The sequence below is a fragment of the Pseudopipra pipra genome, chromosome 9 (assembly GCF_036250125.1).
Source record: "Pseudopipra pipra isolate bDixPip1 chromosome 9, bDixPip1.hap1, whole genome shotgun sequence".
Lineage (NCBI taxonomy): Eukaryota > Metazoa > Chordata > Aves > Passeriformes > Pipridae > Pseudopipra > Pseudopipra pipra.
Genome location: NC_087557.1, coordinates 10127258 through 10153260, shown reverse-complemented (window position 1 = coordinate 10153260; position 26003 = coordinate 10127258). Strand labels below are relative to the sequence as shown.

General features: G+C 39.2%; 1 protein-coding gene across 8 annotated transcripts; it reads right to left on the bottom strand.

Moving 5' to 3' along the window:
* Positions 1 to 399: 399 nt before the first annotated feature.
* WDR47 (WD repeat domain 47) lies at positions 400 to 26003 on the bottom strand. 8 transcript variants are annotated; one of them, XM_064664492.1, is made up of 16 exons: positions 25786 to 26003; positions 24640 to 24768; positions 19960 to 20126; positions 18330 to 18413; positions 17708 to 17792; positions 15242 to 16044; positions 12624 to 12750; positions 10515 to 10693; positions 10149 to 10406; positions 9685 to 9763; positions 8289 to 8446; positions 4842 to 5011; positions 3795 to 3965; positions 3268 to 3399; positions 2450 to 2668; positions 400 to 1794 (listed from the first exon to the last, which is right to left on the bottom strand). In XM_064664492.1, the coding sequence occupies exons 2-16, from the start codon at positions 24754 to 24756 to the stop codon at positions 1652 to 1654; spliced, it is 2892 nt and encodes a 963-aa protein (XP_064520562.1). In that variant the 5' UTR covers positions 24757 to 24768; positions 25786 to 26003; the 3' UTR covers positions 400 to 1651. The 8 variants fall into 8 exon arrangements, with proteins under 8 accessions (XP_064520562.1, XP_064520564.1, XP_064520563.1 ...); XM_064664494.1 differs by having other exon boundaries at positions 9685 to 9760; positions 25786 to 26002; XM_064664493.1 differs by having other exon boundaries at positions 12627 to 12750; positions 25786 to 26001.

The following is a 26003-nucleotide window of genomic DNA, read 5'->3' as shown; positions in this document are numbered from 1 at the left end:
GAGGAGGACTTACCTTCGCTAAATGCGAGCTCAGGCACAAGACGCTGTGACGTAAAACAAGGGATGTAAATCTGGATCTGCTCTTTAAAGACCCAAGCTGGAATAAAATTAATGGCAGAAGACAGTCTTTACATAGTTAGTTGTAGTACTAATTAAGTCTGCCAGCTTTGTCCACAGATAAATAACACAGGAACACTATTTTCCTCCGAAGCAGCATTATGTATGAAATTGAGAAAAATAAAGAAGATTATTATCACACTGAAAATTCAATATAGGGAAACAATATCAAAACTCTTGAGTATTTTATAGTTCTGGTATGTTAAGTCATATGTCTAATTCCGTATCACAGTTGTATCAAATAATTATGAACTAAGAATCCAAAATAACAGCCAAAACGGATGCAGGTGTTGGAGGTCTTTATTGAGATTATAGCACAGATACACTTCTATATTTACCTTTCCACTTTTATACGATAGTTAAAAATGCTTGCTACAGTGCACATATAATTTAGTAACCAAGAGAATCCAAAACTTAACTGCAGTTCAAATAAATAAATAACCCAAAGTTTAAGGTTTATATTTTAAAAAGTAAAAGGAACTGTACAATATGAAAATATAACAATACATAAACATTAGAATCTAAAGTTTTGTAGAAATAGAACTGCAGTTTCCCATACATAAACAGTGCAAGAAATAAAATTCAGATAAGCTTCTGAACTGGGAATTTAAACAATTCTTAAATTATCATGCAGACATAGCATTTTAAGCCATGCTGGTTTCTATTATAGCATTAATGGTATCCCTTTTACTTGAAAAATTGATAGCCATTAAGCTCACTGTGACAACTGCTGCCAATCCACTCTTTTCTACAGTACATTATACACAGAGGTATTCTGTTGCATTCAAAAAGTAAAATATTACATGTTTCTACTGAAAAAAGTCAATATTTTACTTTTTCCCCCTCCAACATGTTAGCTTGTTCAAAACAATGTTATGTAGTAAAAACAGCAACATTTTTCCCAGGTTAGATGAAAAGAAAGAAGAAATCCCACACTATATAATGGACCATAATCAAGATGTGATTGCTGCCTAGTCAGCCTTTAAAGTTCAGATGTTTTTACTAAAAACACTGAAATTGTGGAGATGTTATAAAGTCTGATCTCTTGTTGAGGAGTGATGAATACAATGAACCTGAAAAAACAGTGGAAGTTTTACATGTGTGTGTGTGTGTGTGTGTGTAACTAGTTACATACAGACTTGATTAAAGTGTTGTTCAACTTAAGTTCTGTACAAAATTCTCATTGAGGCAAAGACCAAGGAATGCAATTAATACCAAACTGTAAACACATCATTCATGTTACTCTGAGTGCACATCAACAACATAAGAGTTCTCCTCATAGACTTTGGCAACAAGACTACAATAGGTCACAGCAGCATGAGTTCAACATGGAAGACTGGAAGCACTGCAAAAGAATATACTAAAAACACCAAGACCTCCTAGAAACCAGAAAAACCAGTGACAAGTGCCCCTCTTCTTGATAAGACACTCTCCCGCTCAACTGCTGCTCTCAATGCCTCATTATTATTGTTTGGACAGTTCTGTAGTCTCAGGTCTCTGTGCTTTAGCTGCATAGGTTGCCTTTGTTTGCACTCTAACCATTGTAGGTCCAAAGGGTTACAGTCCTGTCTGCAGACGACGACAAGAAGGAAAGATCTTGCGTGTGCCACCTGCACTGGATAACTTTGTCCTTGTGCTCTCCTACCACCATCAGAGGAAGCTGCTTCGTGAGGTCCCCTGTGGCAGAGGAACAGAAATCATTAGTCATTTCATGAATTTATACCCCAGCTCTTGAGTGGGTTTTTTTGTGGTTTTTTTTTTTACTTATTTGTTTAGTGAAGCTCATATGTATTTCATCTTATGAAGCACTCGATTCCCCCCCCATTCACATACACACAGCATAACACAGGGCCCCACTGTTTCAGTTTTTAGGTGTTTCTGGACACAGGACAACTTAAAAATGCAGACCTTCATTGTTTTCACAAAAAGTGATTAAAGTTTAATGGACAAGAAAATGAAGTCAATTAGATATACCCGATATCTTCCCTCTTCTTAACTCTTTCCAATAAAAATTAAAATTACGTACTCTTTTTAAAGTTTCAAATTTATGAATGCTATCTGAAAGCAATGGCCATCTCACTAGGCAACAGTGTTAATAATTTTTTTTACTGTAATGAGACCAAAGCAAGATTTAGTTCATAGCCTGCACTTTTAGCTACACAACTAGCCAATTGCCAACAAACACAATCACATATACACACGTCAAACCCTTCAAAGCTCTACTGTTTTTCTCCCCATTTAAAGTAAAACCTGATCTTGGAACCAAGATCTCAACTTCAACATTAAAGGCACCAAATGGAAAATGAGCCTATGATCCTTTGCAGCACATTACCTTGCAAGTCTGTCACCTTGATCTTCATATCGTATGACCCCGTGAGCAAGTAGTGAGCCCCCGGGGAGAAGCGAACGGAGCGAACGTCGCTGGAGTGGGGGTGGTAGCTCTGCACCATCCGACCCCCCCGGATGTCGTACAACATACAGCTGGAGTCCTCCTGGCCTGTAGCCAGGAGTCGCCCGCTGGGATCAACAGCTACTGAGGCTACAGCACTGCCTGCAGGAGGAGAAAAATCCTCATGGTCACACGTTATAGTTCTGTACATTTGCACAAATAGCCAACTTTTTTTAAACCAGAATATACATTGTAAAAGAACACTGAATGTTGGCCTTAAATTTAAGGTGAACACACACAGCTACTGTTACTTTAGAATAACAAAATTTTTATGTTCTGGCACTAAAAACTCTGAAGCCATAGGTCACACTGGAATCGTAGCAAAGACACTATTAGAGCTGCATGAGAAAAAGTGTCTGTTCCATCACAGGAAAGAAAGCCACTCTTTATGAACTAATGTGGAATACTGCAAGGAATTCACCCTGGCCCTAATGTTTTGAGAATTTCAGTTATGTTTTATCTGAATGTACTTGGAAGTGTCTGTTTGAAAGTCACGAGGCAAAAACACTACTCAACTTCTGAAAGGAAATGTTACTTTATAAACAAAACGCAGGTAAAGATTCCTCACAGCTTCTTTCTTTTAAAGCCAAGCCTCCAGCCTGTGGCACAATGCCCCCCCTTACATTCTGCCTATATTACCTTGACGTCTTCTAAGTCTATTTTTATGCAAGAATGTTCAGAAGCATGATAGCAACTCTTGCCTGTTCCATGAAACGTTGTTCCCACAACACGAACACAGCTTGGCACTCTCAAATCCCAAAATCTTACAGTCTTGTCTTGGGATCCAGATGCAATCATCCAGCCACTCCATGTATAAAGTGCTAAAATATGACCTGTGAACAAGAAGACTTCTGAAGTTGATGAACCATCATTAATCAAATACTGAAACACCACAGTTCAGATTATATTTTTGCTTTCAGAGATTTAACTATCCCATGGAAAAGCTGCATGTTGCATGATCTAACACACCAGTCAAAGGCAATACCCACCTTTGCATCTTCTCTGGAATGAGGTTGCATTAACCCAATAAATTAACAGCCAACATATGTAAAAACAAACATTCCCCATCACCCCTCAAAAGACCTCAAGAGCAATCTGGAGAGCAAAAAAAAGTCTTGCTATAAAGAAAAACACAAAGAATTTAAAAAACACTCCCAAAATAACCCAACAACTTTATTAGAACATAGTACAGGCTTAGAAAGTGTGAGAGAAGCCACAGTACACATACCAGTGTGACCACTCAGGGCATGCAGGCCTTGTCCTCGCTGACAATCTGTTGTGTAAATATTGCAGTCCCCTGCTCCAGCACTTATTAAAATAGCACCACCACTTTCTGGGCCTTCCATGAAAGCAAGGTCTCTGATTGTCCCATCGTGCATGCTGAATTCCAAATCTGGTCCTAAAATAATTTAAAAATTGAGGAACAAAATAAGGCATACTCTGTTTGTTAGTGCTACACTCTTTAAAGCAGCTACAGTGATAATGCAGAATACCTTAGGCAAGGGTGGGTATGCTACCAAGTACAAATATTGCTGTGCACTTTCTATAGAACACAATATTTCAGTTACTGAAGTTTAAAAAAAATCCCTAAGAATCTTCTTGTTGAGTGTTGCTTGAGCTTCTTACTTCCTAAAGCTTTGCAAAATGACCATCACCACAGCCAATTGCAGCCAAAGTTTACAGAGTACGTTTATTTCTTTTTGTAAACTCTGGTAAACTCAAAAGGTTTTCTCTGCCCGGAGGGAGAGGTCATTGAGACCACTGAACCACATAGGACAAGGTAGTCCAAGTTCAAAACAGAAAAGATAAGAGCCTTATTCAGTGTATTGATTAGGAGGGTTGGGCATGGAAAGTAATATTTGCCAGGCCAGAAACCTTTTTAAGATGGGTGAGAAGACAGATGACAGAAGTAGGCAAAAAAAAGGGCAACTAGAAGTGGAAATAAATTCCTAGTGACAGTCAAGATCCAGAGGTGGATAAGAACATCTGGCTGTTTTACTGTATATGGAGGATAATCTGCCAGAAGAGAGCACAATACTGGAATCTTGCCAAAGAAAACAAAGCCACAACCAACCAACCCAAACGAAACCCAAAAGATAATCCCCAACCTCGCAGTGGCTCTTTGCTGGATAAAGACTACAGTGATGGTGAAAGGGAAAAGAGACTAAAGTATTAGAATAAAAAAAACAAAAGCTATTAAATACATAATCAGGGTAATTTGAATGGTTTTGACAAATAATTGAAAATAAACTCTTTAAATAGAGACACACAGTACCTGTTGCATTACAAGTTTCTGCATTAAAAGGCAGGACTTTCACATATTTATCATTAGAACCAGTAGCTAACAGCTGTCCACAGGGACTCCAGGCTACACAGTAGATTGATCCTTTATGATGCTTATTCCTTTTGAAGCGAACTACAGGTTGTTTAGGAGTATTATAAGCACTGGTAAAAGAAAAAAAAAAGAAAACCATCAGATATCCTTTTATTTCTAAGGAAAACAAAGTATTTTAAAACGAAAATACTGTTTTTCTTTATTTTGAGTAACATTAAATTCATATGATTGCTTGCATTGAAACATATATATGTAAACTAAGAGAAAAGGATCATCTCCATCCCATTTTCTCAGTTTTTCCTCATCTTCCCATTGTACTTAGGATTAAACATGCAAAAAGGACTTCGGCAGTCCCTTCATCTACTGGGGGTTGATATAGATAAAATATAGTAATTACTAGTTATAGTACAATGAAACCTTATCCTGAGAGTCCTAAACCGGTGTGATTTTTCTCTACATCCTTCATACTTCAACATCTTGATTCTATGGCCACTTTTGAATACACTTGAGTTCAATTATGCAACGGCAGGCCAAGAAAGCTCATAATGCACACACTGTCTGTGGTAGCACCACTGCAGCTGGCACAGCTAAAGGCTGGCTCTGGGACTAAACCATTAGGCTGCAGATTGGAAAAATACAAATTCCTGAAAAAAGAAGAAAGCAGGAGCCTGTGCAACCTCTGTGCATGTGTACAGGAAGGTGTTTCCCTTCCAGTTTCCCACCCAGCAGATTTAATCCCTAACTGAGGGCTGTGTTTGGTAAGACAGCTTAATTATAAGCCATATAGTAGGTTCCATATACTTGTGTTTGGGGCTGGTTTGTGCCTACTAGTACTGCAACAATAAAAACTGAAGCCTGATGTTTTATTCAGAGAGTTGTTGTCTATGCCATTCTTGCTGTCAGAATAAGTGGGACTCATCAAGCACTTAAAGGATCACAAAAAATGTTATCCCTGCTTGGGAAGACAAAGAAAAATGCTACTCTAAGTCAAGTACTGTCTCCTTTTTTGGCCATTAAACAAAAATAACCAAAAAAACATACAAAAGAAAAAACTCATTTATGTTCATCATGAGCTGTACATTGAATGTACTTGTTGAATAAAGTGACTCTAAAAGCTTCACTTCTCTACTAGAAAATTGAATACAGCAGCCTGCGCCAGAAAGACACATTCACCATTCTACGTCAGTGCAAGAATCTTCACACCATCTAAACACACCATACATTCCTATTTCTAAAACCACATCAGCTTTACACGTGGTTAAAATAAAAGCAACAGTCCCACTGATGTACATTGCCTTAAGTTCAATCAATTACCTTCCTACAACGTTCCTTCTCTGCTCTCATAGCAGGAAGAAGTCAAGTACTTAGGATAAAGTACTGCAGTATCCACTTCCATCAATGTTCACTCCAGTAACATCAACAATAGAAATCAACAAATTAAATCACTATTGAAAAAATTCAGAAACCATACTATAAATACCTGAAGAGGCAGAGAGAAAAGACAGAAGACAATCACCCAAGTCTGTTGAAAAACTCTGGAGATAAACATGGCTTTAGTAAAGAATACTAAAGTAAATCTACATGGAAGCTAATTTTATTTTGTTGCCAGAGAGAAATCCATGACAGATTAGTGTAAATCAGGATCACTTAACACACTTCAGAGCTTCCTAAGTGACCTAATGCCTTATCTTGCACTCCGAGTTTGGATCCACCACCTGTTAAGAGCTGAGAATCACTGACCCTGCCAGGATACAGGAGCAATTATCCAGCTCAGAGACCACATGTTGCCAATCCACTGCATGGAAGCACTGGAATTATTTAAGCAATATCTGCAGAACTGTAATGTGTATCTATCAGTGTTTTATCTCAAATATGCAGAAAAAAACCTCCCACACTACTATTATACCTTTAGAGAAAGGAATAAAAAACAACTCCAAACCAGCCTATCCTGAATCACACATCAGTTTGAAGGACAATTTAAAAAACTTTAAAAAGGCCCAATAAAGCTTCAAAGAACATCTGTTCTATACAATTATAGCTTTTTGAAAAACACAAATAATTTTGAATGCATGTCTGGACTCATGTTGTTACAAGGATTAGAGTATCTTGAAGATAATGTAATCTCTCTGCTGTCTTGTAAATCCTGTGATGAATTGTTTCAGGCAAACTGTAAGCATAGTCAAAACCAACAGTAAGAGGAAGAATTACAAGTTCAGAATTAAGGAAATGTCAGTATTCCTTTCATGTCCAGATGCAGCTTGTCACTTGTCACATCAGATCGTGCACTGCAACTAGAGACTAAGGCTGCAGAGTTGCTCTAACCCTTCCCAGTGCTCTCAACAACCAGCTGTGCAGAAGCAGACCACAGTTACTCCATAAAGCAGCATCCATTCCACTGGAAATGCTTTGCACTGTTTACCAGTCAAGAGGAAGCTGCCTGGGCTTCAAGCCCAGCAAGTTGGCTTGCATTGGGTATCAGAGAAATCTTTTTTTTTTTAATGTTTTTGTGTCATACATTGCCAATAAATACTTTGGAATTAAACTTCAAAGTCTACCTTACTGATGATATTTAAGGAGCAAATTAAAAAAAAAAAATCTGATTACTTTTGAACACTTTGGAAGCCTGAGCATCAGTTCTAAACTGGGAAGATGTCCCAGATGAAGTCACACTGTGCACACTTGCAGCTTGTGAAGTTTTAGATGCTTGCACTTCACCCCTACTCTAAGAAAATAATGGAAGTGGAACAGAGATAAGGAGATGGTTATTGACACAGTAATATTTATATCCAGATGAAAAAATATATTTTCCCCCTCCTATTAAAAAAATGGGTGAAAAAACCCTGGAAATACCAGGTACACAGCAAACCACAAACAGTGCTTTTCCCTTTAAGGAACCAATATACCTATAAAACAATGTTTATAGTAATAATGGGCCAATAGAAAGGCTCTGGCACGTTTTGCTCTGAAAGTTCAAGAAGATATTGCTTTCTCAAATGTGAAGTCTGTCCTGCCAGAAACTGCATCTCATGAAGCCCAACTTGTGCTGGCTGGGAACTGACACATGCTTTCTTCCACTTTTACAGTTGGAATATCAAAACCAGAAGCCATCACAGTAAACACAGAAAAGTCCAACTGCTGAGGCAAAACCAACGCTTTATAAGGAAAAGTGTGGTATCATGGCAGTGCATCTTGACAGTAAGGAAAGAGAACAAATAAGTAGCCCACAAATACAAAAATGCTTCAGCAGATCATCTAATTTTGTTTAGCAGTTCAGGTTTCCAAGGAGAGCACTGCTCTATTTATGATAATAAAATAAAGGTATGAACAGTACAGGTATGAGGAGGAAGAAGGGCTATGATACAGAAATGATTACACAAGCTTTCTTACCTTGGGTCAATTACTTCTGGATAGGCACAAACTCTCAAAGTTTTAGAGTTGGAGCCAACAGCATATAAACTCCCACTGGGATGAAAGGCTACAGCTCTGACAGCCTGTGTGTCTTCTAGAGTATTGATGCAAATGAATTGCTTTTTTGATTTGTCATCCTGTGTAGAAAGGTAACAGTCAAATTAGGCTCTTCAGTGTAAAACTGGACATTTACAAGCAGATGTGACTGTTTTGTGGAGTAAAGTAAAGCTACTGAACCAAAGTATTAACAAGTAGCATCACACCAGGCTGAACTATTCAAAGTGCAGATTTGTAAAACAATGTCTACTCCAGGTCCCAGAATACCATACTCCAACAAGTTCTTTTCTTCAACTCACTTTTACAGCTAACATTAGATTAACATTTCTCATTCCCCCTCCAGACTTCCACCCATTTTTTGTTCTTCTAAACAGCCCATTTCAGATGCACTATACTACAGTTTATTTTTGTGTAAACACATTTCATCTATGTGAAACTTGCAAGGGGAACAAAGCTGCATTTTTACTGAAAATAGTCCAAGTCATAAACACAGTTTCTAAAACAAATATAATACTAAACGGAATCAGATTTTCACCCTGTATATAACACAGTTATCATTAAATTATGCTAAATTTTATTAGATCATCCTCCTGGTGACTTCATCACCATCTTTCTAAGATTATGATTTTCATGTATCTGATGCAGAAACTTTTGAATGTACTTATTGCAGTTATTTCCCTGCTAACTATTTCCCTGGCTTTTCAAACCATGGACTGAGTGGAGCCTAACAATCAAAGTTTCAACCTGGAAAATACAAAACAATGGTTGTAAAAGACATCCCACTGGAACCTCTGTTGTACAATGAGAAGCTGAGAGAGCTGGTACTGTTTGGCCTTGAGGTCAAAAGGGCTTTTCAGGATGTGAATGTGTACATCTCACCAGTGTATATAAATATGTGATAGGAGGAGTAAAGAAGATGGAGCAAGACTTTTCCCAGTGGGACCCAGTGAAAGGACAAGAGGCAATGAACAACAATAATATATAGCAAATTCCACTTCAACATTTTTTGTTGGTTTAAAAGCAGTATGAGGGTGGTCAGACATGGGATGAGGTAGTCCACAAAGGTTCTGGAACATCCTCCATCCTTAAAGAGACTCAAAACCCAAGCAACCTGCTCTCATTGACTCTCTTCTGAGCAGGGGGTTTGGATTCAGTCTCCAGATGTTCTTTCCAATCTCAACGTTTCTGTGATTCTGCAGGTACTGCATTAACCAAAAACTCTGACTGTTAATAGATATTTAGAATGAGGATGTCACATACTCAGGATTAAATACCAAATCTTTTGATAACACAAATTGTAAGTGACAAGAAAACTCACCTCATCACCTCTTGCCTTAGCTAAATTCCCCAAAGCGTCTTCCAGCTGTGGCTGAGTGACAGCATGTGCTGATACACTGCTTTGATTTGGTGAAGAGTTTAAATTCATAACAAGACAAAAAAAGAAGAGCAAAGACAGATTTATTTGTATGGATTTTCTGGACTAAAGTTACAGTCTCAATTACTCATTCTCAGAACTGACTAATCTGAGGACAAGTGTTACGTGTGACTGATTCATTACCATTAAAACATTATTTTTACAAGGGGCTGCTCTTTGTGCAGCAACTCCAAGCACTGGACAAGTGAATGCAAGTTAGAAATTTTTCATTCCATAACATACATATGTATACATGTATACACATAAACACACACACAGAGGTGGAAAAATTACTGTTTCTTTCAGCACTACCATTAGTGAACAGAAGAAATTCAGTTCCCATTCTGCCCTGTTTTCAAATAACTTACGTTTGGTTCCCCTGTACAGGTGACTCTTCAGGAAAGGGGATCTGATTGGCTGATCCACACTTTCGAGGAGTGCTTGTATTAACATTTGGGCTATCACTTGCTATCCTCTGACTGCCATCTGAGGGTGGTGATGTGAAGTTACTTGCTGGATTGGTAGATGCATTCCCTTTGCTCCCATTACATTGCTGGCTAAGTGCTTGTACATCATTTCCAAGACTGTCCATACCCATATTTAATTCTCCTAGTTTCTGGATAGATCTAATAACAAATGACAAGAGGAAAAAAAAAAGACCATCAAACCAGGTTATTGTGAGACTTAAGAAGAGACACAGGTGGGTAGAAGGACAATCAACAAACGTCCCCAACCTGTTAAGAAACTGTTCAGTAAGATTCTGTTGCTGGTCAGCTCCATCTTCTTGATTTACTCCTCCTTCCAACAACATTTGCTGGTACAACTGTCGTTGTTGTTCCTTCTGTTCTAAGTGCTGCTGGTAACGTAGTCTTTGTCTGTAATATTCCTGAAACTGCTCTGTTGAATCACGAAGCTAAAAAGAAATGAGAATCACTGATGAAAATTAAATAGTTAATTTTGGTATTTAACCTAAATATTTACTTTCTGATTCATTATTTCAACACAGGCATCAAAAGGCCAGGAGATTCTCCTCTGAGGAGTAATGATTTAATTCCTCCTTAAAACCAGACACAATTTACATATTAAAAAAGCAACCACTGCCAGCCTAGGCTATTCACTGTTGAAGCAGTTCTGCCATAATTCTGAAGGAGACTGCTCTTTCCTACAAAACTTCCAAAGTATTACTTAAGATCAAAACAAATAAATGATTTAAAACTGAAAATAAAAATCAAAAACCAACATAAGCAACATTCCAAATTCAAAGTCACACTTTCACTACAAATTTTGTATTTTCTGCGACGTTGGCTCTGCAGACTGATGGCAGGGAGGTGTCAATCTCCTTCTCCCAGAAGCCAATTCTGAAGTGGTTTATCCAAGCATTACATCTTACATTTGAAATTGGTGCTCTGTTCTAACTTAAAAATTCTGTACTTTCTGGGCCAAACACAAACATCTCAACTTGCTTTCTCATGGTCCCTTCTCCTTTACATTCTGTCTTTAGCTCCCTATACTGCCAGTTGCCCAGGACTTGCTGCCTCCTGCATTCCCCAGTCCTCACTTTCTGTGTCACTAGTTCCAAATGCCAGCAGCTGAGGACAAGATAAAAACAGACAAACAGAAAACCAAAAGCACTTCAGTCCAAGGCCAGATGATCCACACAGAACTGCCCTACGTTTTCTAAAAAAAACACCCCTTAACTGCATATTTAGAAAACTAGTAGGAAAAAAAATAGTAAAAGAAAAAAAAACCTTGGTGAGCTTTTTGTTTTCCAAAGCAACAGCTTTGTCACCTATGAATTTAGGTTGTATAAGGACACCCTGATAACTCTGCATTAGTTCAGACAATTCATGCATGATCTGTCCTTTTAACTAAGAGCCTTTGCATTTCCTCTAATTAACAATATTTGCATTATGATTCTTTGTTCTCTGACACAATAATTTTCTGATTTATAATGCATTTTCTAGTGTTGTTGTATTTATCACCTTGGGTTTCCCATGGTGAATACTTGCAGTTTAGAAACTTCAAAGGAATCACCAGATGTCTAGAAAGCATTTATTCCCTGTATTTGAAATTTGTGAACTGTTCCCCAGTCACTGGGTTATAATCCTTCTAGGCAACAGGTACATTCTTGTCCATATTTCTTTCCATGACTGATACTTGTTTGTTATAATTGGATTCAATCCTTTGATCTTTTGGATTCTGTGCTATTATTACCCAAACTAACATGCAAACCTAAAATATGTTGCCCAGAAGCTCTAATCTATAAACTCTGGCTTCTAAATCAGTCTCTACAGGAACACTGCAAAAATAAAGCTATGAAAAAAAACCAACTTAATTTCTTACACAGAAATTAATTCTTACAATTTCTTCCCACTATGATGTGGGACACAAAACAAGGTGAAATTGGACTGGGTACTACATTCTTTTCTACTTGTGTATAATAGCCTGGCCAACATCTTCACCACAGCATCTCCTGTCCTCATTCTCTCCCATAAATTCTGCATCTGCTCTTCCCTCTCTCCCTTAAGGTGCATACAAAATACTGTTGCAGCAGAGAAGTGACTCAAAGACCTTAGTGGAAGTGAAGTTTAGCTGCACTGCTGGCGTGACAAGGCACACTCATCAGCTGCATTACAAACTCAAACAACAGCAGAACTCTATACAACGGGAAAAAAAAGGAGCAGTTTCTTACACAAGCTGCAATATGGTATTTTTAATATAGTAAAAACAAAGATTCAAAGCAACCCATTGTCATGCATGAAGTTCTCCAAACAAAGGCAAATCATTATGAAGTGATCAGAACGCAGCTCAAAGGGCCTCATTATTTTTAAACAAACATCCACTACCTCATTTTTTTCTTGTTTGGCTGATCCCTGACTCTGTGCTGCATTGAGTGGTTCATTTTCTGGGACTGAACCTTGGCACAAAGCCTCACTGCCGATGGGACGCTGTTGCTCCACAGGAGTATCACTTCTCGCAGCAACATGGAAAAGAAGAGAAGCTTAACTGAGAAAAATTAAGAGTAGAAAAATCAAGTAGAGAAAGATAACACTCTAGAGTAAAGTCTGATGACACAACTGTGCAAACTATTTAAGTCACATATAACTGAAGATATTGCTTGGGAAGAAAATGCCACTTGCAAGGGGTTACACTAAAAATGAAACTCCTAACAAACAAAAAAGCACAGCCATTGTGCTTTTTTCCCTGCATTTTCCAAAGAGCCTTACCACCATGACATATGCAAACTCCCTATTTTCTATCCCTTCACTCGAATTACATACCTTTTAACTAACAAGTTATTCAAGATCTCCCATTTTCAAAGCAATTATGTGCATAAAATATTATCTCATATACTATGTGACTAAAGATATTCCCTAAGATAATCACTTTAATTACTACTAGCAATCTAAATTTAAACTATGTATAACATCCATCAGCTTGAACATTCCTGAAAGTGCAAGACAGAAAATTGTTTGTATCAGTTTTATTATTCTTGTATTTTAACTATTCCTGCACGGTGCTCTTTCCGAAATGGTTTGGCCATCAGTAGACATGCAGAGCTCACATAGCCACAAGTCACATAGTGACTTGGAACAAAGTTCTTAATAAAGTTATTTTAAACTTTTTGGGCACCTCTGTACAATAACAAAAGTATCTCAGCTGACTAAAAGAGAGTTGCTTGATGAACACAACTTGTAAGAGAAATACCATATTTCTGTCATGTGCAAGAGGAAGCAAAGGCCATATTTAAATAAAGCTCAGCTCCCACCCTTACAAATACTGCCATTTAAGTCCCACACTTGATCTGAAGTTGGATTTTGTTCTGAAAAAGGTAATGCCTTCTTGAAAACTATGGCTCTGGCCCTATAACCTTAAGTCTTACCTTCAAGGGATCTATTACTAATGAAAAAAACATGTTAAAAACTCTAAACTTCATTTAACATCACGTAAGGCCTACATAAAGAAGAACTGCAGCAATTTACCACCTTATTTAGCCCACAGCATAACACTATTTGTGTAGAATTATTCTAGCACTCTAATACTGAAAAGGGAAACAAAAACCTTTCAAGAATCAGTTTGACCATCGAACCCTGGTCTACACACACAAATGTTAAGGTTTTATACAGATCAGTTAAATTAGAGGATTCATAATTCATTAGTATAATCAGGAGGTACACTTTGTAAAAAATGTAACACCAGGGATACTTCCATAATAGCTATCCACAAAAACTCCATTTGGAAAGAGGCTGGTAAAACCAAAGATTTTAATCAAACAATAGATGTCCTTTCAAGAGAAGCATTAAGATAAATATTAATACATTATTAATGTATTAATAAGTATTAATACATTAATACATACATTACTTTAAGTATTTCCATCATCATTGAACTGACATCAGTTTGAGAGTGTTTGTTTCCTTTTTACTGAGTTTAATTACAGCTGCTCTTTACCATGACACAATATACAGAATATTGCTGCGAGGCAAAACTAACAGACAGCAGCTGCAGTCCAGATTGACCACCCCAGCTCTGAAAACGTCTCCTGTTGGCCACTGCACCCACATGCAGGGCTAGCTACCCATCTGGTCCTCTGGAGCCAAAAAACCTGGCAGCTGCTTTTAGAGAAGCATGGATATTACATTTAGGAAGGGACAGAACTGCTGATCAAAATAAAGGCCAGGCAAAAACATGATGATAAACTCTCAACTGACAAGTACCACATCTCCTAATTACCTTTCTCTCAGAAGGCAGAAAAGCACAAAACTTTAATGCAGTTCTTAAAGAAGAGGACAGTTTTGCAATCTACACTGCAATCAATAACTTATTAATAGCATAACCCAATTATCTCTAAGTCCAATACGAAAAACATAATACATTCAGTTGACTGACTCAGATTTGGTTTGGAAAATATTAAGTAAATATTTAAGCGGAAATACTATTGTAACATTTGAAGTGATACAGGAATGCTACAATGACATCATATTGTCATTTCCACTAACTTCATTGGGATATGCAAATTTTGCAAGTATAGGTAATGATTTAGGATGTCAGGACTAAAATTTACAGAGACTTGAGGACGGAATGGAAAAAGAAGACGGGAGTTACAGCTATTCCACTGTCTCCATTTATTTATGTGGAATGAAAGAACTCAGTGATACTGAACATAAATCTTAGCTAGACTCTATTATGTACTCAGAGCATACTGGTGCTCCATGCTAGGATTTCAACTTTAAGAAAGCCCAGACTGAATCTATATGGCCCAAAACCAAATATGAAAATCTACTTGAATCATAAAAGCAGAAGGAAGAAACTACCTTGTACAGTTTTACTTACAACAGAAATCAAACAACCAAATTATATTTCAATGTTACAATTATGTTCAGAGTTACAGTGCCAGTAAGAACACAGTAATATCAACAACATTAGCTAAGAAAAAAACCAGAGCTCTAGTTGCACTTACCGCTCAGGTGACTCTTCAAAAATGCTGTGACACTCAGTATTCTCAAGCATGAGGCTCCTGCTGAGATTCTGTACTCCTGGGTAATGGAAATTAGCAAAGGAGTGCGACATTGGAGAAGTTTTGGTCCCGAGGTCTGTGACCCGCTTATCGTGGTTTGTTAATCCACAGGACAGCCCATCTAAGGCAGGGTTTAAGGAGCGGGTCATGTAAGCGTCTGCTGACTGAGGCCTTCTCATTGGGGACGATGGGTAAGGAGAAAGTTTGCTGATAAGAGGTGTCAAAAGATCAGCATACGCAGCTTTTGTAGGCTTGAGGAGTTTATCAACATGAATATTAAGCATCTTTTGTTCAAAAGCACAAGAAAACACAGTAGCTGGCAGGTTCTGCAGCCACGACAATAAGCTAAGGTCCAAGTCGTCACACCCATTGCCACACAAGAGATCAATGCCCAGCAATACTTCACTTTCTGTGATTTCTTCTCCTGTTGCTTTACTCTGACAGAATTCCACACAACATTCATAAAGCAATCCCTTCATGACAAGCTGGAACAATCGGTTGTTACTTGCTTTGAAGCCGGCCTCGCTCAGCTTCCTGTCGGCTGGGATGAACTCCGCCACCATGACACAGGCTTCCTCAAAGCAGTGCACCCGAGCAGTGCTGGGATTCCAGTCCTTGAACTCGGCGTGGTTGGTCAGGCGGGGCAGTGTCAGCAGCAGGCAGAGTTTGCTGTAGTCTTCCTTGGAGGGACAATACTCCTCCAGCGCGTGCAGGCACTGCACTGCCTCTCGCATTGTGAACTCCAGCTACAGAAACATTAACGTCAGCAGAGCCCTTCGCAGGACATGTGGTTCCACAGTAAAACAGCTGAACAGGCAGTAGCAGAGTTTCCCTGCTCTCATTCATTTATTACTATTACTGGTTATATTTAAATTAAAAAGTCATACGATAGAGTCTGAAATTGCTGATGCAAATGCAGTTACAGAGACAAATTCCTAGACGCTTTGACTTCCTAAAAACCCCCATCCGGTCCCACTTCCTAGAGATTTATGGAATGTTTTCATGTCACTGCAGGTTTGATAGGATTAAATTTTAAATCTGTAGCTGAACAGCTACAATTCTATTGTAGCACAGGTTACTTCCATTCTCAAAGCCAGCTGACTTATATTCCCCTTTTTTTTTTTCCTGTGAGAAGCTATTGGCATACATTATAAAAGGCTTATAGACTGCTCTAGTTTCCAGTGACTAGCAACTTTGAGTCAGCTTTTATACTGAGATTCTGCTCCCCAATCAAAAATGTTAGAAACATTCAAAGAGTTCTCAGAAGATAAGACCTCCAAATGAATAAAGGGCTTTATTACAAAGCCTGTTAATAGCCAAGAACCACGTTAACATACACAAAACTTGGCACTTTTAGTTGCAAAGATTTTAAAAAAAGATAAAACTCCTCACTTATCCATGTTACCTAGATACTTCAATACAGCAGCCTTTCATCCACAACATGCCAACCCATTTGGTAACAAAATAAGGAACATTAGTATGTTTTTTTTTTCCCTCTACTGCTGTCTGGTAACAGTATACAGATTGAGTGATTAAAGGAATAGACAGCTTCCATCTACAACTATAAAGATGGACTTTTAACTTTCTATACACTGTCAAGAGAAAACCCTGCAGCATAATGTACATGTAATGGGACAGAGAATTAAAATCAATTCTGTTTGGAAAACAAAATCGATTACCTTAAAGCTACTGGCGTTCTTCATTTTTAATTCCATAACATTTTAGTGTTAGAAAATTGGTATTACTGTATCCTCAAAATAAATGAAAAACTATAACTAAGTTCACAATCTGCAAACCTTCTTTGCCAGTTTGAGTTAGTGCCTCTTTCCATATCAAAAACCTAAGTCCACAACTCCTGCTGTTTGCATATTTAACTGAAGGAGTCCTTTGTGAACACATCTGTTCCCTCAAGAAAAAAAAAACCAGTCCAAACAAACCAACTCTGACCTTTCTCTCCAAAAGCAACAGAAATTAAATTTAAGATTCATTCAAATTGGAATCCTTTACCTGGCCCACATTATGAAAATAAATTTCTGCAATTCTGAGGCTTGCTCCAGAATAATTGAGGGGGGAGGGGAAGAGGAAAGAGAAAAAAAAAGGAAAAATCTTTGTACTTCAGCATAATGGCCTAAAGTAAATCTGAGACCAGGACCACAAACACAGCATATGGTCACTGATCCACGCTGCAAAGTTTCAAACAACCCTTTTATATAGAATTCTATTTGAGACCTGGGCGCCAAATTAATTTCCAAAGGACACCAATTATTTTTTCCAGTGCTTATGGAACCATCTAGTAATACCTAAAATTTGTGCATTTAATGCTGGGAGCTTCCGCGCTGCCTTTAATCAGAATCTCTCAAGAGACTTCCTGACAACAAAAAAACTTCCCAAACCAGAGACAATTCTTACATGCTGAGGCTCATCTTCTGCTGACATCGCATTGTTTACACATAAGGCTTCCAAGAACTTCTGCTTCATTATAATGTATCGAAATCTGCAGGTGAGAAGTTAAATACTATACATCTTGCTCTAGTAGGTAAACTTTAGAGACATGCAGGGTATTTCATAGCAAACTTTTGAATGAGGCATAGAAACTGCCACGACAAGGAACTCTGATCTCAAACTTTAACAAATTGGTAACCACAACATTATTTTTTTAACAGGAAATGTCTTTTTCCACTAGTACTTCCAGAAGCGTTCAATTAAAAATGTCAGAAGGCTGGTATGAGAAGTATAGCAAACGTACTTATTTCTTAAACAGAAATATGACAGAGCAGCCATCTATGAAAAGACAGTACAACATGCACCATATTTCTGAAGCCAATGACACCTCATTACAGATCCTGTGCATGTGTTTTAAGTACAACTTTAAAAATGCATGCATACACTTTGTGAAGAGTATACAGGTTAGAAAAAAAACCCCAAAACTAAGGTGACAAATTTACAACTACTGTTTTCATAGACAATAGTTAGAAATTCACATATTTTCCACAACTCAGAAAACTGAACTCTGACATACATTCTATTTTACCTTTTCTTGTCGAATTTTTCCATACATTCAAGAGGCTGAATGAATTGAAGAACCTCATCCCACTGACCATCAAGAATCAACTGCCTAGTAAAAGAAAGGATCATTCCTTGAATTTCACTAGACAAGAACAACCTTTTTCAAGAAGTCCACTTAAATACAAAACAATAATTTAAATACACAAGTGATCAACCAGCTTTGAAAAGCTAATGCTTTGCACAGATGCCAAGAGGACTGTCTGATGTGACTAACTGCAAGAGCAAAATGTTTTCTCAATATTTTGTAAAAATAACTGCATACTAGAAGGACAAATATGAATTACTTTTGAAGGCACACCAAAAAGCACAAAATGGTCCTGTGTCTCCTGCTCTACCTGTAATTATTATTTAAAAAAAAAAAAATCTTACTTGAAGAGTTTAAATAAAGATATTAATTCAATGAATACATCTCAAAGAATGGAAGAGAACTGAAAAATTGGTCAATTTTAATTGTATAAATAATGTTAGGCCTATTTTATAAAGGGGATGGGTAAACACAGAGCTCCCGTATTAACAATGTGAGAGGAACAGCTTGGCAGGAACGATGCCAGCACAAGAGCTCCAACTCCAAGATCAGTGGGCTGGACTGAACAGGTAGTTCAGTTCAATTCATACCCTCATATCACACACAGACCTACAAGGAAGGGATGAGTTACTCCAACTGAGCTAAGAATGAAACAAATAAACTGGATTAGTAACTTCCATCTTTCTGTAATTCTTCTTTCATTTCATTTTAGTCCAATATCCATAATTTTAATCAAAAGGGAAGCCAGGTGAGAAGTTTTGCTCAGTGATAAAATGTATTTTTAAATGTTTTAAGAACAGCTGGGTGGATTATATTCTCATGCTTCAACAACATTACTATGTACCTTTGGCATGAAATACAAGACAGCAATGCTGAAAACTAGTGTGCATCTACACTGATTATTTTTAAAAATATTGAGGACAATATCCTGAATGGTAAATTGCACCAACTCTCATGCCTTGATGATAAAAGATACTCCTTTCATGTTGTTAAACTTAAGATAAATCTAGGTATTATTTTGAAATGCAGATAATATTTTTGGGGAAAAGCTTTGGAAACCACTCATCATTGATCTTAGCACTGGAACACTGTAAAAATATTTTAGTAGTCAATAAACCACATACTGAGGTCCATATGACCTGGTAAGCTGATAACACACCACAGATACCAACAAGGCTTGCTTTCCCATACTATTCCTGCTTATGGTCTTTCCCCAGCTTACCCTGCACTAACACTGGCACTTGTTAAGATTCCTTCCCACTTAAATTCATTGGTGTGCCAGAAAAATAACCAAGTTAAAACGAATGAACAAGCAACCAAAAAAATCTAGCTCAGTGTATGCTGATGATGCCCAGTCACTTACTCCAAGTGGATCATAGAAGGGTGTCACTAACTTCAGAGCTGGAACACATTCCAGGGCTGGACCACAGAATGGGATCAGGAGGAAGCAGCATAAGATGAGGGCACAAGTTAAGATCTCCCACTGAGTGGCACAGGGCTGCCCACTGAATCACAGTCCAGCTCTGTTTTCATATATGTAGTATTTAAGCACCAGAAAAAGAAGTCCTACCTTAGAAAGAGCATGTCATCTGAAAACAAGCCATTAATGACCCCACTTTCTTTCTCAAGTGCCAACATACTGATATGAAGTTTCCGTGAGTTAAGAAAATCTAGTATTAGCTTAATTATTTCAGCTTCTTTAACGTTCACCGTTTCTTCAGCCGTCATGATGGCAGCCTAAAAGGAAAGAATTTTAGCTATGATCAGTATCTTACTTTATGCTTGATTAACAAATGTTGGCTACTAACAAAAATACAGTTTTATAGAACAGAATGTAGTAGTGTTACAAAAATTAAATTACAAGATTAATTAATTGATTTTAAGAGGTTGACTATGAAGCCATAATTAAGACCTAACATTGCATCTGCAACTTTTTGGTTTCTGTCCTATGCATATACAGGGCCCATATCCACAAATCTAACAAGAAATCAGTCCTCTTGCAGTGTGAAAAATATTGTGCTTACCAAGCCTGCAGTATGTAAAATTTTCCTTTCTGAAATGCAAACAGTCAAGTTCAAAGAGCATAAGAGTCAGTTACTATGTCATTATCTAGAGATCTCGCATTCTAACAGATGCAAAAGGCATAGCACACTAAAATTGCCTTCTCTCCCCACCTTAATTTTGAAGTAGCATATGGCAATTAAGCCAGGGGCTTTCATTCTTCCTTTGTAAGGATGCCTATTTCTGTCTATACCCTTCATGAAGAATCTAAAGCTGCAAACCCAGGGTGGCCTAAGACAGTCTGCCCGCTGGCTGCCAACTCCCCTTCACTCACCTGCCTCCAGCTGCACGGTCCTGGCCCTTCCCTAGCACTCCTCACTTCTGTCATTGCCTTACCTTCTCCACCAACACACATAAAGTGGCTCAGGGGTCTAAGGAGCTGTCCAGCCAGCAGAAAGGAGAAGCAGGAAGATGCAGCTGGGGCCCTGGCAGCCAGCAGTCACCTTGTTTAAAGCTCCCACAGGTACAAGGTCCGAGCTCCTCTGCAGCATAATTCCTCAAAGGATATGAGAGTTGTAACATGTACTCCTTTTAGGAAACCTAAATTAAATTCTGCTTCTGGCTAAATCTTGCCTGAGTGCTTAAGTCTGACTTAAAAGTAGAAGCTGTTGAACTTCCCTTTTCAAACTTTAAAAAGACTTTACAGTTGCACCTCCTAAGATGATCTGTAAACTACCTGGGAATGTGGGGAGAAAAACTACAACACAGCCAAGCCACAGGGCACCACCTTATCAGGAGCTCTAAAAAAAAAACAAAAAACAAACAACCAAAACCAAACAACCACCTAGCAGCACTCCTGTATAGGAGAGTATGGTTTCACATCAGGAAGATTCCAGTGTAATCCCATGTTACTACTGCAGAAAAGGGCAGTCTCTTGTCACCTCTGCACTCAGCCACACACTCCCACACATCCCCAGCCACCCCACAGCATCCCCAGCTGGGCCATGTGCTGAGCCAGGGGCAAGTTAAACACTTATTCACTCCATGGACACAAGGAACTAACAGAACTTTGCTTTCTGGCAGTAGCAAAGTCTTAACCCAACCTAAAATGATTATGAGAGTGCACCAAAAAACACAGGAAAACAGTGATGAACCCTCAGCAGAAGACAACAAGGAGAGACAATGGTGCATCAGTGATCCAAAAAATGAAGGGAGATGACCACAGAGAGCAAGATGTCCACAGCAACAGGTTATAGTTCCCAGCTTCTTCCCCTTATAATTCAAAGGGGAAAATAAAAGTACTTCTCAATTCCCTCATGCACTCATTCACTTATGCAGAAATCTAGCAACTAGGATACTGAAAGATAACCAGCTGTGGGCAATGCAGCTCCCAAGACAGACTTCAGATACTTCAGCCTTAGAAAACTGGAGTTAATAAGCTAGTTATCTATCTCATATCAGGACAAGACACAGAGAAACTGAATAAGTTTGAATAAACCAAAGAGAACACTCAGAGTATTAACAAGAAATGAATTATTTACCAGAGAGGAGGGGAAGAGACAAATACTCCTGTGAAACTTCTCACTGATCACCATAAACCAATGCTAGTGAACTTGAAAGGATACAAAAACTTAGGCATTAATAACACGTTTTTTTGCATTATTATCTAAACTCCCAAGTTCTTCATCTTTCTCACAGTTATATGTCAACTTTTTTCCATGTAAATTTTTGCCAGAACATTTGAAGAGCAAAGCATTTGATTATAGCAGCATAGTTTATTTTGGAACAACAGAGACCTAGTTGTGCCAGATGAAATGGCCTAACTTCTTAAAATGGCTGGGTCTAATTCTCATTTTAGTCACAGAAGACTCCAATCAACAAGTATTTTGATGGGTCTCATGAAAGACACACCCAGAGACCACAAGCACACTCTTAGATAGTAAAGTCAAAGGGAAAAATTAAAGTCTGGCTTGCAGAAAGCTTTGCTGCAGGAAAGAAAGCTAGACCCACAAATCCAAATCCAGAATTTGTAGAAAGGTGCTTTTCTCCTTACATTTTAGCACTGTTTCAACTTCCCCCTTTAGCAACTGGATATGGATTTCTGGTCCCAGAGAAAAATTCAACCCTGCTTATATACTGAAGGGAAAAAAAAACCCCCCACAAATTTAACCAGCAGTTTAGTATTGACATCTTAATTCACAACCTCACCTGAAGCATTTACATTTCTTTTTTATTATGCTTTATGGCACTGGTGGTTTTTACATAAACTAAATTAATCTCCTTGTCAAAAGACAAAGTAAAACTTAGGTAAAGTTATACTGAGACTCCCCATCAGAAAATCAGACTAAGACTCCCTCTGAAGAAAGGAACACCAAGTCCAGCTTTCTTTTCAACTGGATCTACAGAACTCAAGTTGAAATAGGAAGCCACCCTACACAGCTTCAAGCTTGCCCTAAAATTAATCATTCACATATTGTACTGATACTGAGCATAAAACTCAGTACTTGCTAGCTTTTAGTTAATGTATTTGTACTCTTAAGCATCTGCAAGCAGTTGTCGTCCATTTTCCTTTTTAGATTTTTTGAAATAACAGGCTTGTCCTGAACATAAAGCCTTTGACAACTCTAACACTTAACCTCATTTACACAGATCAGGGTAAAGAATGATTGCACCTTCTGTATTTGATACAAGACTAGTAACAGCACTTTTGGGTACTGTAAAGAAAAATGTAATACAATACCCAAACCTAGTTTGGACACCGAACTTCTGAAAAAGAGTTGAAGCACACTGATAAGCTCATACATTAACAGTATTATGAAAATATTTAGTGTGCATTTGCTGTCAGAGCAACACAAACAGCTAGAAAAGAACAGTAAACCCACTAGAGAAGATTTTCACGTAATTGATGTTTTTTAGTCTTATGAGCTCAGGCTTCTAAGAATTATGCTGTCAAAGTAATAAGCAGTCCTCTAACACTATCACGAAATCATAAATATACATAGGCTTACACATCACCCTCTATGAAATCTATCAGGTTTTCTCACATTCAGTGGTATGTCTGTATGTGTATACATAAAAATAATAATAATTAAATAGCAAAGAACAGCAGGGAAACTCAAGATTAGAGCTCAAGCTGCATCTTTGGTCCATCATGCTGTATTGCTTTCTGCCAGCACATATGGCACATAACGTCACAATCTGATCAGCTCAAGCACTAATACTCAAGAACGATTGAGGCACAGCATTAGCTTGAGGTATAAATGAAAGCAAATAAGAATTAGACCTTAATATTTCAGGTGCCTTCTACCAACCACATTTCTGCTGCAACCTTTTTATTCTTCCCAGTCTTTGCAGAACAGTACTTCTCCACACCTGTCCTCCTTCCTTCTTTCTCCTGTTCACTCCCCCTTATCTCCACCTAGTTCTGTGTTTAAATTTGTTTTCCTACACCAAAAAAACCAAAAAACTTCTTACCACAAACCTGGCACAACTTTTCTCTGTAGCTTCAATGGACAAGACACCCTTTAAAAAAAACTCTTTGGAACACAGGACTACCTACCACCAAATCCTCCAGAGAGAGGCTTCACTCTTATTCTGTTCTTACTCATGTTCTAAGAACATGCCAACAGCAAGAATCCTCTCAGGATATTATAAGCAGAGAAAACAATTCTTAAAAAAAATTTAAAACATTTATATTCACTTATACCTTAAAATATACTATTTCAGGAAAATGTTTTTAAACTAAAAGCATCTAAACCAGTATTAAATACTTCTTCTGTTTAAGTCACCTTCCTTAGAAAAAATTTAAAATGCATACACATTCACATAATGGAAATTTAAAGTTTAATATTCTAAGCAAGTCAATAGTGAAATTCTACAATAAGCATTATTCCTGTGTTATTTACTAATTGAAATAGATCACTTGCCAATAGTATGCAACATACATTTGGAAAACTGGGCAAGGAATATAAAATCTCTAACTACTCTCAAACACAAGAAAAAATATTATAGTTCAAATTTTAAGTGTCATACTGTGAGAGCAGTGACACATTTAAAGTGAGACATGAAGCCAAATTAGGAGCCTTGGTTCGCTGACTTCACTGACAGCTGCGATGCGTTACCCATCACCTCAGCATCCTGGTGAGCCATGTCACAGAAATCCCGAATGGGAGCAAGTCATACATATTTAAATAGCTGGCTGTTTTGCATTAAGTTATTTCACCTTTTAATCCACCCCACAGTCACTTACATATGACTCTCGTGCCTGCCCAGAGGCCACTCCGGAGTTCTGCCCACACAGAGCCCACGGGGGACTCGGGGCCCGGTCAGTCCCTACTGGCTCCATTTCTGATGTGCCCTCAATCATCTTCCAGTTACTCTATATCAAAGGAATTTACAAAAAACAAACAAACAACACTGTAGGCCAGATTTTGTTATCACAATTGATTTCCACAGCAGTCAGCGCACTCACTGACACCCATTTCACCCTAAGATCGCACAATTCATTATCTCAAATGAACAGCATTGAGCATATTAAGCCTTCATAGAAAACCTTCGCCAAACTTTGCACAGCTGAACTCCATGACTGAAACCTTTCCTACTCCAATACACAGCAAATCGGTGTTCTCTTACATACTCGCCTTTCCTGTCTCTCACACAGATTTTTCACTGGCTTGCCCTCTCGTAATCCATTTCGTTACCCTGCTTAGATCAGCTGTTGCTTCAGAGCCACCCGGTAATCCTGGTCTCACCACGCTCTGGAGGTGACCGCAGAGCCCTCGGCATCCGTCAGTCCCTGTTCCCACACGCACACGCCTCACCCAGCGCATTCCGCACCGCGAATGACAAAAAGGTGACATTAAATTATGCAATGCTTCACGTTAGAGTGAAAACAGAAGGAAGAAAAAAAAAATAAAAAGCCCAAACAACTTCCAGAAACTAGGAATGAACGCATTTTGACTCTGATACCCCCACTTGCTCCAATACGTTCTTCCTCTTCACGCAGGTTTCCACCCAAAATCCAGCTCCGCCGGGCTCGGAGCAGCCGCCCCGGCGAACTGCGCCGCGCCGAGCCCGCATCAGCATTTCGGGACCGTGAGCTCAGCACCGGGGCGGGCAGGGCCGCACGGCCCCGGCGCGGCTCCTGCGGGCCGGCCCGGGCACAGGGCGCACCCGCCGGGCTCCGGCCGCGCTGCCCGGCCCGGGGCACAACAAAGGGGCGGCGGCGCTCGGGCGGAGTCGGCAGCCGGGGCGATGCGCCCCTCGCGGGGGAAGCGGCGGCGGCCCCGCGCAGCCACAGACGGGGCCCGGCGCCGGCTCGGCCGCCGGGCAGAGCCCACCTCCCGCCGCAGCCCCGCCGGGCCCGCCGGCCCCCGCCTTGGCTCCCGTCGCTCACCTGCGGGGCCCCGCGGCCCGTTCGCGCCGGCACCGGCGGGGCGGGAGGGGAAGATGGCGGCGGGCGCGGCTGCGCGGCGAGAGGGACCGGCCCGGGGCCGGGGTCTGGCTGGCACTGGTGCCGCTGTCGCTCCGCTCGGTGCCCGCCTGCACCGCTGCCCGCCCGGCGGCGCCCCGGGGCCCTCTGCGCCTCAGTGAGAAGCGAAAGGGGCGGGTCGG

What these genes read in the sequence shown, in the direction of transcription:
- WDR47 (XM_064664492.1), bottom strand. Translation starts at nt 24,756, where the DNA reads ATGATTGAGGGCACATCAGAAATGGAGCCAGTAGGGACTGACCGGGCC. An exon ending in AACAAGAAAAAAATGAGGTA is followed by an intron (nt 10,694 to 12,623) that starts GTGGATGTTTGT and finishes ATTTCTTTTTAG; the next exon opens with CTTCGTGATTCAACAGAGCA. An exon ending in ACTGAACAGTTTCTTAACAG is followed by an intron (nt 10,407 to 10,514) that starts GTTGGGGACGTT and finishes ATTTGTTATTAG; the next exon opens with ATCTATCCAGAAACTAGGAG.